Here is a 17,387-nt window from a genome sequence, read left to right as displayed (position 1 = left end):
TCCCCACCACCTACCTGCAAAACTAGCGTTCCAGTTTCTATTTGGGTCAGTACCAATGCAGGAGCTTCCAGGATTTCGGGACCGCGTCTTCCTCCATAATCGGTTCTGAAAAAGCCACCAAGGAGGGGACAAACAACCAGAGGCAGATCAGATCACCGAAGAGGGCTAGGGTGGAGATGACATGCAGGCAGGGCAGGCTGCTTGCAGTTCTGCCAGGAGGGCCCTGGGGCTCCTAGTCCTCATTGAGCAGTCGTCTCTCCTCCCGCAGAGAGAGGAGTATTTCCCCTTCTGGCTCTAAAAGAAGGACTTCTTCCAAATGTACTGATGAGACCTTTATATGCTAGAACCAGTCAGATACCACCTGAATCCACTGAATAATTTTTGGCTTTGGCAGAAGTGGGCAAATGGACACTATATGTCTCGATGATAATAGATGTAGCTGGAAGCGCACAGCCCCTGTTTCTTGCTTGCCTAAAAAATTCCCCTGAATCCAATCAAGCTCTAGACCTGGCAGTCTGTGAACAGGAAATACAGGGGATAAGGGAACAAACTAAATGGCATAACAAAGAAGCCATCAGCCAAATTCAGAATGTGAGACACTGTACAAGACAAATTACTTGGCTTCTCCCCTAAATGAGTGAGACTTTAAAAGGTGTGTGTGGGTGCTGCTGTAGAATAAAAGAGACTGTAGAGACACAGCACCAGGTGCATGTGCAGACCTTGTTGGGTCCTCACTTGAACAAATTGACTCTTAAAAACACTTTTTTTTTTTTTTGAGACAGAGTCTCGCTCTGTTGCTCAGGCTGGAGTGCAGTGGCACCATCTCGGCTCACTGCAAGCTCCACCTCCCGGGTTCATGCCATTCTCCTGCCTCAGCTTCCCTAGTAGCTGGGACTACAGGTGCCTGCCACCACACCCAGCTAATTTGTTTGTATTTTTAATAGAGACAGGGTTTCGCCGTGTTAGCCAGGATGGTCTCGATCTCCTGACCTCATGATCCGCCCACCTCGGCCTCCCAAAGTGCTGGGATTACAGGTGTGAGCCATCGCGCCTGGCCTCGGCCTCCATTTTTAAGATAATTGGGGGTGTTAGATGATATTAAAAAACTTTCATTATTCCTTTAAAAGTGATAGTAGCGCCATAGGGTTTTTTAAGGTGTTTTTTTTGTTTGTTTGTTTTGTTTTTTTTTGCTATCATCAGTTAGAGATGCATACTAAAGTAGTTTAGGGTGAAATAACATAATGTGTTGAATTTGTTTTAAATACGTCAGGAAAAAAAATGTGTGGGAGGGCAAGAGATGAAAAGAAGATTGGTAAAATGTTGGTCATTGTTAAGACCCAAGATAGGGAGTTCATTAGACTATTTTCTGTAAGAAAAAATATCCCCTGGTGATTCTCAGCTCTGAGGATGACTAGAAGATGACATCCCAAGGAAGCTCATAAGGTGCACATTTATGGAAATTCTCTCCAAGGTCAGACAATTAGTGGCAAAGCAAGGAATTCAACAGTCCCCAAGCCCAGCGCATTTGGGAATACTCACTTGAGTTTGAGTATACACATATCCATCAGGATTGGCCACAGGCAACAAGAAAATATCCATTTTCTCCAAGATGGAGGTGATAGCTGGATCCCTCTGGTAATCAGATACAATCTAAGCAGAGACAATATGCTTGTCAGCTATCCCATCTCAGGATGGGCCATTAGGGCTGAACCATGTATCTTCTCAAGATGCCTGGCATCCAGCTAGAATGGGTGCTCCTAGAACAGCATCCACCCTCAAAAGCCTCCCTGCCACCCTCAGAGGCTCTGCTCTCTGCAAAGCCCTCTGAGTCCTTCAAAGCCTGGAGAGACACGGCTGCTTGGGGACATGGCTGCTAATGGCATCAACTGCAGTGAGTCCTGGGGTACGTGCTTTATTCCTTCCTTCCAGGAGAAAGGAGCCACACATTGTAATAGTTTTTAGGAATTTGAATCTCCAAGGAAGAGGGAGGGAAGATGTGTCCTCCACATGCACCCCTCCTCCCCTCCCAGCAGACTTTCTTTCTTTCTTTCTTTCTTTTTTTTTTTAGGACAGAGTCTCGCTCTGTTGCCCAGGCTGGAGTGCAGTGGCGTGATCTCGGCTCACCGAAACCTCCGCCTCCTGGGTTCAAGGGATTCTCCTGCCTCCGCCTCCTGAGTAGCTGGCCTCCCAGCAGCCTTTCTAGGAGATGGAGATGGCGTGAGGTCCCCGAGGGCCTATGGGGCCTCGTCTGGGTGTTGCTCTGCTCTCTTTCTGCAGAGTGGACTGCGCTCAGAGGCTCAGGCCCACCTCTGCCCCATATGAGCTTGCGCACCACCAGGAACGCAATCATTTGGCCGCAGTGAGCTGACCAAGGGGTTTTGACCATTTGCTTCTCCAATCTGAAAAGGCCCCCAGCCGACTGGGTCTTAGCAGAGACCCCTCCCACCTAGTGCCCCAGGCCCAGCCACATGGCATGCTTCAGGGGCACCCCGGCACCATCAGCATTCTTGGCTAATACCATGCGACATGACCTTCCTTGCCGTCCAGATTGCAGTGGCCTGGGAGATCCACTCTCGGGAATGGATGCCTGCATTCAGCCAAACGGCCGGCCGCCGCGCGCCTTTCCCAGTGCTGAACTGCAGAAGGGAGAAAAGGCTCGAAAATGACCGCCTGCCCGCATCTCTGCTCACTTCTCCTCTCTCCAGCTCTCTCCCATTCATTTAATTCATTTAAGATAATTCAGAGACCAAATGTTCCTAAGGGCACCATCTATTTATCGAGCTTATCCGTGACCTGGAAGCTTAACTGGTTGGCTGCGGGGCCAAGCTGCAGCTCCAGGCAGCCTGAACCTCTCCAGCATTAGGAGCAAATGGGAGGGGAAACAATCGTTACTGTGTTTTATGACGCCGGTGCCATTAGAGATAATGTTATGTCTCTTGAAAGACCTCAAATGGTATCCCAACAGCGAGAGACATAAGGGTACACAAACCAGGCTGTTTCCGTCGGCATGATAAATGAATTTGCTTTTAAACTAAGAAGAAGGGGGGCTCGCTATAGCTCTTTGTAAATGGCAGCCATGAATCCTGGCTCCTGCCTTTGCATAGTGTTGGGCCCCCTTGGGTCAGAGCTTGATGCTAATGAAGCCAGGATCTCCAACAGATTGGCAAAATATTTAAATGTAATTATCCAGCTCCGTGGCAGGTCTCCTCTCCCACTGGTAATTTGCTTAGTGCTATAAGCCTGAGTTCTTTGGGATTTATACGAAGCTGAGGGTTTGGCAAATTCTTAGCACCATCAGTGTTCGGTGGGTTATATGCCCAAATTCCTTCTTATTCATTCAGCTGGATTTTTATGTAATTTATGTCATTATCATAGCTCTCTACCTCCTTTGCCAATACAGTCTTGAATCTGTTAGAAATATTTGGAAATTAGGCTTTGTGCAGCCAAGGATCAGAGGCTGGGCTTAAAATTATACCAACCCTCAAATTCACTTCCTAGGTTGATTTTCCAATAAGTACCCCCTGAAAGCAGAATAGAAGTCAGGCCCACCCCAACTTGTCCTGCTATTTACAGAGGTGAGAATGAAAGTAAAAGACTATCCCATCTGAGAGCTTTCTGGAATACTAATTACCTCCCTTTGATCCTGCCTTTCAGCCAAAACTTGGAATCGGATGTGCTCCTTCTAACTCCCCCTACATTAGACAAAAGCAGGGGACTCTCTCAGACCAAGTTCCAGCCCAGGTACAATGTGTCCTGACCTCGCTTTCCTCCCTGAAGTCAAGGAGTTCAAAAAGCTGCCCTTTTCAGAGGTCTGAGGCTGGGTCCTGGGCATGAGGACCCAGGAGACCCTTCCGATGTGGCCTCACCTTCAGTACATACATCGGCCGGTTTTCAAAGGAATGTCCAATCTTCACCCTCCTCGCCAGGTCAGGAAAGTCTGCGGCAATGTTGTCCATCTCGTGGTAAATCTGAAGCATGAAAGAGTGAATCCAGGGACATTTTTAAAATCTGCTCAGCTCTGGCTGGATATCTGTGACTTACTTTGTTGATCTTAACTATCTCTTCTGGGACCCTAATCTTGGAATTGACCATATTATCGGCATGGAAACGCTGATTATGAGACCTGCCTGAATAGTCCTTTTCTACAATTTTCTAGAGAGTAGCACACTTATTTGTTCACAAAATTGTAGTCCACTAAACTAGAGTACAGAGGCTTTTGCAATATTGCTCTAACACTGTGTCCTTTGTCACTGTACTAGACTGGACAGTCAAAGACAAGGGGCCAGGCACAGTGACTCATGCCTGTGATCCCAGCAATTTGGGAGACTGAGGCGGGAGGATTGCTTGAGGCCAGGAGTTTGAGACAGCCTGGGCAACATAGTGAGGCCCCATCTCTACAAGAAACATTTAAAAATAAAAATAGTTCATAAAAAATATGGAAGAGGGAAGAAAAGAAAGAAATCTAATAATTTAAGAATAATAATAATAAAATAAAATAAAAACAAGCCAGGTGCAGTGGCTCATGCCTATAATCCCAACACTTTGGGAGGCCAAGATGAGAGAATCACTTGAGCCCAGGAGTTCGAAATCAGCCTGGGCAACGTAAGGAGACCCCCAGCTCTACAAATAATGAAACAAAAAAAAATAGCCAGCTGCGGTGGCATGTGTCTGTGGTCCCAGCTACTCGGGAAGCTGAAGTGGGAGAATTGTTCAAGCCTGGGAGGTTTAGGCTACAGTGAGCCACGAATGCACCACTGCACTCCAGCCTGGGCAACGAGGGAGACCCTGTCTGAAAAATAAAAAATAAAAAATAAAAGAAAGAGCTCCAAGGCTCTTAAAACAGTACTCTCCAAAATTCTGTGATCACTTTCTCTACTCAAAAATAATAAAAAATTAGCATGCCCCATATACATATACACACATATACACACACACACAATGATACAAATATATTGTGTACATTATTAAACAATTGAAATGGTTGTGTTAATAATAAACAGAAATATATGTTGAAATATAAATAGAAGTTGTAATTGTTTCTTCCTTCATCCCAGTGGACTATCTTGCTTACATCCTGTGGATACATGTGCCCCACTTTGGAGATAATTTCTCTAAAGGCTTTGTGAGTGCAAGTGAAGAAAGGTAAATAAACGACTAAGAATACCCTTATTTGCTTTCAGGAAAAAAGTTCGATTTAAATAGAATTTATCCATCTTAGTTTTCAAACCACTTGAGGGCCAAAAGAAAATAAACAAATGTATTTGTTTCAGCCTTAAGACTGGAAGAAGGAACCATACAGAGGAGGAAAATGTGTAATTAATATAGAACAAAGTCAAGCTTAAAGGGTTTATCAGACTTGCCGTCAATATGGTAGACTGAGCAGAAGCAAGAAACCACCTCCAAATACATAGGCAAACCAGGTAAAATACAAGGAAAATGATTCACAGCCCAGTTTAAAAGCTAAACAAGAGGAAATTGTAGGTGCCAGAAACAAAGAAGGAACTAACTAGGAGGGTGGACGGTGGGAGATGATGCCACAGAGCCCCATCTCTGCCTTGGGTGCTACAGGCTTAGGCAAACCTGGACTAGGAGGGGAGCCATAGGACCCAGCATGGCACAAGGAGCTGGAACTTGAGAGCTAGGAATGGGCAATTTGGGCCACAAAAAGGGCCTGGAAATTCTACCCACTCTACCCACTGACCCTAGAGAGTGGAGGAAAAGCAGGATAGCTGCCTTGAGCTCTGAGAGAAAAGACAGTCATCCAGGAAAAGTTAAAACACCAAGCTGGGCCGGGCGCAGTGGCTCACGCTTGTAATCCCAGCACTTTGGGAGGCTGAGGCGGGCGGATCACGAGGTCAGGAGATCGAGACCACGGTGAAACCCCGTCTCTACTAAAAAGTACAAAAAAATTAGCCGGGCGTGGTGGCGGGCGCCTGTAGTCCCAGCTACTCAGAGAGGCTGAGGCAGGAGAATGGCGTGAACCCAGGAGGCGGAGCTTGCAGTGAGCCGAGATTGCACCACTGCACTCCAGCCTGGGCGACAGAGCAAGACTCCGTCTCAAAAAAAAAAAAAAAAAAAAACAAACACCAAGCTGTGTCCAGGTGTGGGGTGCAAATTCACACTGCCCACCACTACCACAACACATACAATGGCTTTGGAACCAGAAACTCTGGCAGAGACAAACATGAAATTCCCACTAGAGACCTAAGAAAGACTAAGTGGTTATAAGAGTCAATATGAGCGCTCTTTTTTTTTTTTTTTTTTTTTTTTGACAGAGTCTCGTTCAGTCGCCCAGGCTGGAGTGCAGTGGCGCGATCTTGGCTCACTGCAACCTCCACCTCCCGGTTTCAAGTGATTCTCTTGCCTCAGCTTCCCAAGTAGCTGGGACTACAGGTGCCTGCCACCACGCCCAGCTAATTTTTGTATTTTTTTAGTTGAGATGGGGTTTCACCATGTTAGCCAGGCTGGTCCTGAACTACTGACCTCAAGTGATCTGCCCACCTCGGCCTCCCAAAGTGCTGGGATTACAGGTGTGAGCCACCATGCCCAGCCTAGAATATGAGTTCTTTAGCTGTTTTTAGAAAGAACTGCATATGACTGAGCTAGGAGGGTGCTGGCACACCAATCCACAGCGGAGAGTGTCACAGTGAGGACAAGATTGCTGTAAGCCAGGCTGCAAAGGGCGCCTCAAACCAGAGAAAGCAGTGGTGAGCCAGTGAGACAGTGAGGCTCCAGCAGTCGGCAGGTGAGGGGATGGCCCCTCCAGGGTCTTGGGTGACATTTGCAACTGGTTAGCTCAGCTGGCGAGGGCTCCATGTTCATGAGGCTGATGTCATGGGCTTGATCCCTGTGTGGGCTCTGAGCTCTGCTTTCGTCCATGGCCCGAGACTGAACTTCTAACTTTATCCAGCTGTTTTGCAGATGTATGTCACTGGTCACAGGAGGGATCAAGGAGCAGTGCCGTTGGAAGTGTATACAATAAACAAAGCTACCAACAAGCATGGGAAAGAAGTGGAAATAGTCAACCTTTGAAATCCTCCCTCAAGAAGAGAAACGACTCAAAGTATACACCTTGTGAAATGCATGCCAACAACACCATGTCTGTATATCAAGAACAACATGTATTAAGGTACACCAGGGAGAATACTAATTTAGATGTGGGGGAGTGTTCTTGCGCTAGTTGTCTGCAGATGAATGAAGGAGACACTGAGGGGTGTAAGAGAACTGTACCGCATTCATTGTACAGTTCTATTCTACAGCCTCTCTTGATTTCTTAAGTTCCAGTATCCTAGGAAATTATTCTGCTTCAAGTTTTTCATTTGAAGGTTTGGCTTACCTTGAAAGTCAGCCATCTATATCAAGTGGTTTCTAGTTAAACACGGCACCAAAATGCATGATGGAACAAATATATACATTATAAGTAGTCATGATAAATGAGTGGAAATAGTTGGTTAACCTTCGAAATCACCACTTGTCTACTTGCCTGGAATAAGTAACATTTTATTCTGGGTGAGTTAAATAGAGGGATTACGGTAGGGTAGAAGAAGTTGAATTACAAGGACTATAAATGATTGCAATTATTTTCATGGTATTCTGAAGGAGTTGCTTAAGGAGAGAAGGATGGTTGAGAGAGGAAATAGCCAGGCTGTATTTCATGACACTCTGAGGTGCTGGTAGGAGTTAAGCAATCCAAGAATTAGAAAGGAATTGAAGTGTACACATTTTAGCCCCTCAGTGCGGGGATATTGTGCTGAAGACTAATGTCTCCTGGAAGTAAGGAGAGAGGTTACAAAATTCAGGAGGCAGAGAACCTTGATCTTAACCCACTCTGAAACACTTACAGCTTCCAGGGAATGGTAAGCCCCGTAGTTGAAGTTATTACTGCTCCGTTCTTGCCCTTCATTCTGTTGCATTTCATCATCTTCATTATCTAAAAGGGCCTGGAAACACACAGCAATGTTGTGAAGTGATCCATTGCAGATGCAGGTTTATGTTTTTTCTGCCATATCTTGGCATATGGGTCAGCCAAGATGGTGGCCCTTTCAGCATATCAAGCAGCACAAATGTCAAGGTTTAAAAGGGGGTTAGATTTCTTTCATATCTTTATAAAATTTTATTTCTCGGCAGGGCATGGTGGCTCATGCCTGTAATCCCAGCACTTTGGGAGGCTGAGGTGGGCGGATCACGAGGTCAGGAGATCGAGACCATCCTGGCCAACATGGTGAGACCCTGTCTCTACTAAAAATACAAAAATTTGCTGGGCGTGGTGGTGCGTGCCTGTAGTCCCAGCTACTTGGGAGGCTGAGGCAGGAGAATCACTTGAACCAGGGAGTCAGAGGTTGCAGTGAGCCGAGATTGCACCGCTGTACTCTAGCCTGGCGAAAGAGAGAGACTCAGTCTCAAAAAAAAAAAGATTTACTTCTTGGGGCCCAATTTACATGGCCTCATTCAAAACCCACTTACTCCCTGGAAGCAACATATGCACTCTTTGGCTATCCTATAGTATGAACTCTGCAGACATCAGCCCGCATCTGGTATCCAGTGCCTCTGAAATACACAGCTTGGGAAACCATTCAGAAACAAAGAAATTCTTATAACCACTCGTACTTTGAAGGTTCCTGGCAGATGTCTGTGACATGTGAGGATGATTAATAAGCTCATAGCTGCTAACGCCATCAGGAAACTCCCAGGCCAGATCACCAATTAGTCCATAACCCACCTCGGTGAAGGAGAGACCATGAGCCAGACCCTGTCCTGATGTTCAGATACAGGTCGTGAGGCCTGAGGACGGTATTCCCTCTGCTAGGGCTACCCACGACATTCCCCCTGTCTCAAAGGGTGCCTCTGTGGCTGGTCCCCAACACCCTCCCCCTGCTCTGCTCTTGCCGCCTGGAAGGACTTCAAAGAAGGAAAGAAAGAGGGACTTATGACTTAATGGCAGATGTAGGATATGCCAGGCACTGTTAGACATTTTACATACATTTAATCCTGAGTCTTCTCAACAAATCACATGACGAAGATCTCACTATCACCATTTAACTGATGAAGAAACGGAGGCTCAGCAGGTTAATAACTTGTCCAAAGACACAGCACATAGCACTAGTAGTTAGCAAAATCAGGATTTGGATCCAAATCTGTGTGGTTCCCTGGCCTATTTATGCCCTTTCTACTACAAAATGTTGTTCCTCTAACAAGTCACTGCACTTTACCTCCATTTGCCTCCATTTCCTCATCTATAAAATAGAAAAGGATAAAACCAGAACTTGAAAATCACTCTGGTCTACTCTGGACTGGCTGCCTGGTCCTGTGTGAGACCAGGAGGCAGGGGGCATAGTCTACCTACCTGCAGGTCCTCAATTGTCACTGCATACTCTAAGCCCTGGGATCTCAGGAAGGATTTAACTGCCTGCAGACTGACAGATGGGACCAGGACATCCACAGGCCGATTGAAGGTGGAGGGAGATTTCCAGAAATTGAGCTGAAGGGAACAGAAATGAAACCAGGTTAAAGGACAGTTCAGGTAATATGTACAATGAGCTTATTCTTCTAGAACACTGCCAAAAGCCAGGGTGATCCCTGAGAGGCTGGGCTCTGCCCAAGGGCAAAGTTGGCCCATTTCACAATTGTGTCTGGTTGGACCTGCCCAACAAGCAGTATCTGACAGAGACCAAGAGTCATAAGTGGATGGCAGCTAGAAGGATGGAGCCTATACTGTTCATGCATCCCCTCTCCCAGGACACCACAGCTGTGATGTGCTCCCTCTCTCCCATCGGCCCCCTCAACTGTGTAAATGGCAAGTGGACTCCCAAGGGATTATATTCAGAGACTTTTTGGAAATAAAAGTAATAATACCAGTAGAGCAAGAGTCTTCTCCCACCAAAGTTAGAAAACACTCAGGAGAGCTAAAAAGAACCAGGTACCTTCAAGTTGTTTGAATTCACTAGTTGACTCAATTTGCTGATCTCGTCTCCATTTCTGACATTAATCCTAAAAACTTGGTCCCTGGGGAAGAAGCAAAAAGAAAAAAAGAGCAAAAGATAATGTTGAGCTTTCAGCTGGCAAAGAAACCCCAAGTCTCCTATCCCAGACGTAACCAGGCCAAAAGAAAGGAAATGGTCTAGTCTTTGGTTTTAATGTATGGCCATTAAAAATGAGGCTACATGGCAACTATGAAAAAGTGCTTATGGCATAACTTTAAGGGAAATATTAAGTGAAAGAGCAGGACACAAAATTGTATGTATGCCATGATTATAAGTATGGAAAAAGCAGATGCATTGGAAGAAAAACAGACAGCGGAAATATACCAAATGCTGACAGCCCTTATGTTCGGGTCGTGGGATTATGGATGACTTACTTTTTTCCCCCTTGTATCTGTTTTCTGTAATGTGGTCATATTACTTTATAATGAAAAACACATATATTTTACAGGAAGGAATGTGCCTGAGTTACACGCAAAACTAACTCAAGACATAAAGAAGCACTTCTTCACTGTCAGGGCTGAGGACTGAAACCCTGATGGAACCTCTGTGCTGGAAAGAAAACAGCATCTCCATGCTGGGAGGGTGAGCTGTGCCCTCTTAAAACACAGGCGAGGCTGGGTGCTCGCTCAATCCCTTCCAGCTCCAGAACCCCACACAAAGGCTCGTTTGGGTGGAAACTGACTATGGCCCATGGTGCTGAGGCTGGATGTGGGATCCACTCCTCCCCACGGGGTGAGAGGGGACCCCTAAAGAACACAGATGGGGCCGGCCAGTCTCAGTCCCCTTTGTCATTTGTCTTGAGCTTGCTTCATATACGTGATTTAGCTTCTGCAGCAGCAGCAGGGGTAGCGGCCCCCGAAGTCCTGTGTGTGGGTGGGAGAAAGCGGGGCCTGAAATGCTGCCTTTATGCTCTCAGCTGGCTGAGGGAGACAGGGGAGCCATTAGGCTGTTGCTAGGTGACGGCTCCAAAGAATCTGCACTCGATGTTGTCACTGCGTCATCTCTTTGACACAAGTGAATGCAGAGAGCCGCTGTGAGCTCAAGGACCTGTTGAGAGTGAATGGCTGTCACAGGGAGCTGAGTGTGCAGCCTCATGGGGCAGCTCCTCATCAGAAAACCGGTTCCATCCAGATGGCCCTTCAGGGTTTTGCTGGGTTCTGGAAGGTTCTAGGGGCTCTCCAGTGGGTCTAGGCCAGCCTTAAGGAGTCAAGGTCCACTGCAGAGCCGCTCCTGCTGCAGGTGGCTGGTCTGGAGGAGATGACAGTGCTGAAGGTTCCCTTTCTCCCAACCCACCTTGTTCCCAAGGGGTCCTGGAGGTGAGCGGGTAACTGCACCCTGTGGGCACTGCCGAGGGCCCTGAAGAGATACCACTGGATGGGCAGGTCTCAGTCTGAACCTAACCGGCTTGCCAAGAGTTGGACCTACCGCCCTGGGAAGATGAGGCATCAAACCTGATCGTTCCCTGACCTCGGCAAGTACCATTGAAAAAAAGAGACCAGTGTAAGACAGAATGGAGCCAGCTACCGTGGCTCAACTTGTGATCCCAGTGCTTCAGGAAACCGAGGTGAGAGGACTGCTTGAGGCCAGGAGGGCAAGATCATCCTGGACAAAATAGTGAGACTTTGTCTCTACAAAAAAATGAAAAACAATTAGCTGGGCATAGTGGTTCACACCTGAAGGCCAGCTACTCAGGAGGCTGAGGCAGGAGGATCACTGGAGCCCAGGAGTTCAAGGCTGCAGTGAGCTATGATCACACCTCTGCACTCTAGCCTGGGCAATAGAGCAAGACCCCCATCTCAAAAAATTAAAATTAAAAACAAATAAATTTAAAAAACAGAAAGGAAATCTTTACTCCTCGATGGGGACAAGGGCCCGTCTGCTGAACTCATGCTCTATCATAACCTACCTCCAACACTCCAAAAAGAGATATCTTTAAAATGGGGATTCTATACTTGGGAGACTGAGGCAGGAGGATTGCTTGAGCCCAGGAGTTCAAAGCTGCAGTGAGCTATGATTCCATCACCACACTCCAGTCTGGTTGACAGAACAAGACCTTGTCTCAAAAAAAATAAAAGTTGGGGGAGCTTCTAGAAAGATCTTGTGTGGTGAGATATTTAATAGCACAATTAAGCGTGTGTAAAATGCAGCACTGGCTACAGCAATCACAAAGAGGAAAAGGAGGAAGAAGGGACAGGAGGAGAAAAGAAGGAGGACATAAGAATAAGAAGCTCTTTGAGTATGAAAATCATGTTACACATTCACCCAACACATGCGTTTTAGTTTTTCCAAAGTGGTGACTTCACAACAGAACTTGTGCACATTCTTGGGCACAGTGCCAGGACAATGGGACACCGTGTCTCTGACTGGCCCTGGGGATGATTAAATCCGCAAACCCATTTCATTCTGCTCTAATCAGCCGAGCTACAGAGGTCAACGAAATAGCTGTAGCATGCAAAGCGGCAGGGCAGAAGAGCGGGTGCAGAGTGAAGCCCATTCCATCTGCCTCTTCTTCATCTCTCCCTTCTACCCCACCTCAGACCCAGCCCAAACTCACTGTGTACTTTTGTATGCTTTTGTACACGCTGTTCCCACTGCCTGCAATCCATCCTTTTTCTCATCTGTCAGGCCCATCTAGTCTCATCTAATCTTTAGGACCAACCCACATCACTCATGAAGCTTTTCCTGACCAGAGGAAGCAAAGTCCTAACAGTCTTCAGATAGTGCTGAACATTGGCGGTTGTGGTAGTGGTAGCATTATCTTTTTTTTTTTTTTTTTTTTTTCAGACAGAGTTTTTGCTCTTGTTGCCCAGGCCGGAGTGCAATAGCACAATCTCAGCTCACTGCAATCTCCGCCTCCCGGGTTCAAGTGATTCTCCTGCCTCAGCCTCCCAAGTAACTGGGATTACAGGCATGCACCTCCACGCCCAGCTAATTTTGTATTTTTAGTAGAGGCGGGGTTTCTCCATGTTGGTCAGGCTGGTCTCGAACTCCCGACCTCAGGTGATCCACCTGCCTCAGCCTCCCAAAGTGCTAGGATTGCAGGCGTGAGCCACTGCACCCAGCGGTAGCATTATCCTTATGAACAGAAGCACAGCAACACCCGAAAGCAGGGAGGACATTGCGGGGTGCCATGCGAAGGGCAGCCTTTTTCTTGCCCTCACTGTCCTTGTCTGTATTTGGAAAATGCCCTCGTCAGTTCATGAGACTCAAGATGGTGGGGCACGTCCTATCTCCACTATCTAGAAATTCACTCAAAGACCTTGAGCTCTTTCTGAAGATGGAAATTGGCCTGGGAGGGGGATGTGTTGGGATTTACAGGTGGCCATGTCTGCCCCTCCTACTCCACACAGGTGTTCTCGCAGCTCCTCTTAACTTGATCCTCTCCAATAGCCAGGGCGTCCAGCTGCTGCCATTGCAATGGCTGGCACTCCCGCTCTCTCACCCTCACAGGAGTCTGTGCTTTGGACAGTCAATACCCACTTTGGTGACTGAGCATCTATCCCTCCCCTTTCACCATGCTGGCAGCCAAGTGGCCCGTCCTTTGTGCCTTTCTCATCTGCCTCCCTAGCCAGGCTTAGCAGCCACCACAAAGAATATTAAGAGATGGTTTCGTAGAACTCTTAGATGCCTGCCAGCTACTGTTGATGCTACAACCAGCTCTGCAACTGGTTCCTGTTCTCTGCCTGCCTGGTGCCTCTAGGCATCCTGGCCATTGTCCCATCCTGAAGATCTCTGAAGACTAGGGCAGAAGACTCCAGTAGAGCAAGAGAGACTGAGGAGATAGGTGAGGCAGATGGAAGGGAGGGGAATGGGTGGTGGGTGATGGGGAGAACCCATCATCCTCATCTTCAGCAGCCAATCCAGAGCCTGGCTTCCCAACCACTTGAATGCTCAGAGGCCAGCTTCCCCTTGCTCTAAATGTTCCTCTTGCTCTAAAAGCTGGCTGTCTGGGACACCTCTAGAGATCCCAGGAAGAATTCCACTACCTTTGCTAGGTTTCCTACTATGGTGTGAGAACGGATTTGGGGATGAGAATGACACTATCAGTTAAAACCATCTGCAATCAGCTCAGGCACACAGCTTTTTCTGTGCGAAATTCCTGCAGAGAGCATTCAAGGGCCTGGCCCAGCTGTCGCAGCCCAGGTGCCCACCGCATTGCAAGAGAGGTCTGTATCTTGCGAAATAGAGATTTTTCAGCCACATGAATAGCTGCAGCGGGAGCCTGACAGTTCCATGCGTCAGCCCACACGGCAGCAAGTCTAGTCACTACACACCTACTGCTGAGCCGCCTGTGGGAAAATCTTCCCTGGCCACCTGCTACGCCTAACCCCTCTGAGCTATTTGGCAATAGAGACGCAGGTGTGAACAAAAGTCATCATCATAAAACTTAGTCAATCTCATATAAGTAATTACCTCACAAAACAACCCCAAAGTCTCATTAGCCATATAGTAAAATAGAAAGTAAACTAAGAGATAGATCCAAGAGATATAGGATTTTATTTGGAGATGAACTTGTGTTATAGCAAAAGGGTACGAGTTTTATGTTCAGAGTTCCAGCTCCCCTGCTTCCTAGCTAAGTGGCCTTGAGCATGTTCCTTAACATTTCTAAGGCTGATTTTTTTCATGTTTAAATGGAAGAAAATAACACCCCTGCCTGGCAAAGTTGTTGCGTGATCAAAAAGATAATGTACATGAAAGCTCTTTGCAAATGGTAAAGTATTATGCAGTAATGAGTTATTATAATTCAGTCTTCTAACAGGGCACCATGGTATCCCTTTTATCTCTCTTACCACCCGAATGTCCTCTCCCCTGCAAACCTCAAAGCATTCTGCGTGGAGCGTGTTGAGCACGTGGATGTGTGTGTACACACACACACGCACACACATACATGGTGTACAGGCATGTGTCTGCATGTCATTTCCATAGCTGTGTCTAGGCAAGACGTGTGAAATCTCCACGTCCCAGAAGCCAATAAGAAAGCACCAGCTCAGAAGAGGGTATAGCTCAGGGGTAGAGCATTGAACTGCAGATCAAGAGAAGTCACCAGCTCTGCAAAGCCTTCGCCATTAACAAAGAAGTGAAACCAACAAGCTTGAGACCCAGGGTTTCCCTTTACACATGGCGGAAATTGGAAACAAACCATTTCTGGTAACCAGTAACTCTTAGTAATTAATAACGTAGCTCTTAGTAACCAGTAACCCTTAGTAATTAATAAGGTAGAAGTAAGAAAGTAGATGCCTGGAACTGACCTTATAAATAAGAACTAGGCAGAAAAAGAACTGGCAGGAGATGAGGGAGCTGGGGAGAGTCTGCAATGATCATCTAGTCCTGATTTCACAGATGAAATCGGGTCTCAGAGAAGAGAGTGGACTTGTCCAGGATGACACAGGGGCAAAGCTGGAACAAGAGCCCAGGTCTCCTTCCTCCATGTGAGCTATTATCAGCCATTCATTTTCAGTTCCATTTGGCTCCTATATTTCTGAAATAACCAAATAATAAGAAGTCCAAAAGGAACTTACCCAAAAAATTTTTCTCGGCCACAGAGGCTGGACCCAATAAGGGCCCCAATGAACAGTATCCACCTCATGTCCCCGGGGAGTCAGTCATACAGTGGCTGAGTCAAGCTGTATTTATAAAGAGTCTGAGAGTGACTCAAGTCCTCAAAAATGCTAATGTGATTCCCAAGCACCCTTGCAACTCTGACTGTGACAGGCAGGCCCTACCAATGCCTCTCCCATTCCTTTGAAGTGATAAAGGTTGAGCCTCTCGATTTACAAGGTCAGGAACTTGCTCCAGGAGCTGAAAAAGTCTGTGCCAAGTGTACCATATTGCTCATCACTTGGCATTTAAATAGTGTTTTTTCAGTGAATAAGAAAGTTCCACAGTGTTGGATGGAATTTATCCTGATAGGAGAGGTCAGATTATAAACCTGGCATAGAATTACCTCTAGAATAATAATAAAAAAAAAAGTTACGACTATCAAAGCAAGACTGAGCTGGCTTCAAGACCACATGCTTGACAAGCCCTGCCAGAGAATTTCACCCGGGCAGGTCAGGATGGGGAAAGAGGTTTGTGGCCTCTTTTATGTATCTGAAGCCTAATTCTTATGACTCCACTAAGAAAATAGAAATGTATCAGGCAAATGATATAGAAAGGATGTTTTAGTCTGAATAAATTATCAGTGTTCCTTGGGGTCTGAACTATAGGGAAGGCTTAATGGTTTTATCAATTATAAGATTTTCGGCGGGGCGCGGTGGCTCATGCCTGTAATCCTAGCACTTTGGGAGGCCGAGGTGGGTGGATCACGAGGTCAGGAGATCGAGACCATCCTGGCTAACACAGTGAAACCCCGTCTCTACTAAAAGTACAAAAAAATTAGCTGGGCGTGGTGGCAGACGCCTGTAGTCCCAGCTACTCAGGAGAATGGCGTGAACCTGGGAGGCGGGGCTTGCAGTAAGCCGAGATTGCGCCACTGCACTCCAGCCTGGGCAACAGAGACTCCATCTCAAATAAATAAATAAATAAATAATAAGATTTTCTTATACTTCCTAGACTGTGGGTCTGGTGTCCTTTCCACCAAGTCACAGCTGAATAAATGGAAGACATTCACGATCTCCATAACGTCTTCAGGGGCTCTGGGACCTTTGAGTCTGTCCTGGGAGCCCCAGTTCCCACAGCCTTTCCCATCCCACCCTCCCTACGGTCTACATGCTTTCCACACCCACACAAAGGGAGTGGACACAACCAAGGGTCATAGCTGAGAGAGTTACAGAAAACTATCCTGACACGTGTTAAAATGTAAGACCTAATTCAAGATTATTATGATTAGGACCAGGGCTATTTCAATAGGAAAGACTCATTGTGCTTAACACTGAATACGGCAAAGAAAACAGAGAGGATCAGTGGGATTACTAAGAGAAGACATCAAGGTAGGGGGATTCTTGCTAAAGGCAGGCCAAGGACTTATACATCAAAGGTGGGGATGAGGAACTTGATCGGATATCAAGGTGGGAGGGATGACTTCGCAGGATCTTTGCTCAGGCTGGCTTAGCCAGGGCTCAAGAACCTAATCAAAAAGAGGGTGCAGAATCCCAAGGGTGGTCCCAGAGAGAGCCTTTGTTAGGAGCTGTGGAGCTGGAGGCCATCATCTCCTCTTGCTCCCTCAGGATCCTTTTGTCCTCTCAACACTTAAACTGAATTCTACACCCACCCTGTCCACCACAAAGCGTGGGCTCAGTGTCACTGAGATCGATGTCAGCTTTGAAGTTAGCAACAAGAACAACTGAGACCCAAATCTGTAAGAGGTGTGAAGTGGAAGAATCAAGGACCCAGAATTCCAGGCAAGCTGAAATTTAGTTCTTACCTTTTACTCCCAGGGAAAATCATCCACATGAAGAAAACCTAAAT

The 17,387-nt window shown here is 46.7% G+C and overlaps 1 protein-coding gene across 2 annotated transcripts in view; it reads right to left on the bottom strand.

Moving 5' to 3' along the window:
- Positions 1-15,567, bottom strand: part of CPA4 (carboxypeptidase A4) — a 30,284-nt gene extending 14,717 nt beyond the window's left edge. The window contains exons 1-8 of one of the 2 annotated variants that reach the window (XM_032761739.2): positions 15,500-15,567; positions 9,921-10,002; positions 9,344-9,478; positions 7,842-7,940; positions 3,867-3,968; positions 2,532-2,636; positions 1,540-1,650; positions 15-105 (exon numbers count right to left, since the gene is read on the bottom strand). In XM_032761739.2, coding sequence (XP_032617630.1) covers positions 15-105; positions 1,540-1,650; positions 2,532-2,636; positions 3,867-3,968; positions 7,842-7,940; positions 9,344-9,478; positions 9,921-10,002; positions 15,500-15,567 — 793 coding nt within the window. The remainder of the gene's footprint in view (positions 1-14; positions 106-1,539; positions 1,651-2,531; positions 2,637-3,866; positions 3,969-7,841; positions 7,941-9,343; positions 9,479-9,920; positions 10,003-15,499) is intronic. The other variant, XM_032761741.2, reaches the window with a different exon arrangement.
- Between the last annotated feature and the right edge of the window lie 1,820 nt (positions 15,568-17,387).

Source organism: Hylobates moloch, unplaced genomic scaffold (assembly GCF_009828535.3).
Source record: "Hylobates moloch isolate HMO894 unplaced genomic scaffold, HMol_V3 SCAFFOLD_1, whole genome shotgun sequence".
Taxonomy (NCBI): Eukaryota; Metazoa; Chordata; class Mammalia; order Primates; family Hylobatidae; genus Hylobates; species Hylobates moloch.
The sequence above is the reverse complement of the archived record's forward strand: the minus strand, read 5'-3'. Positions and strand labels throughout refer to the sequence as shown.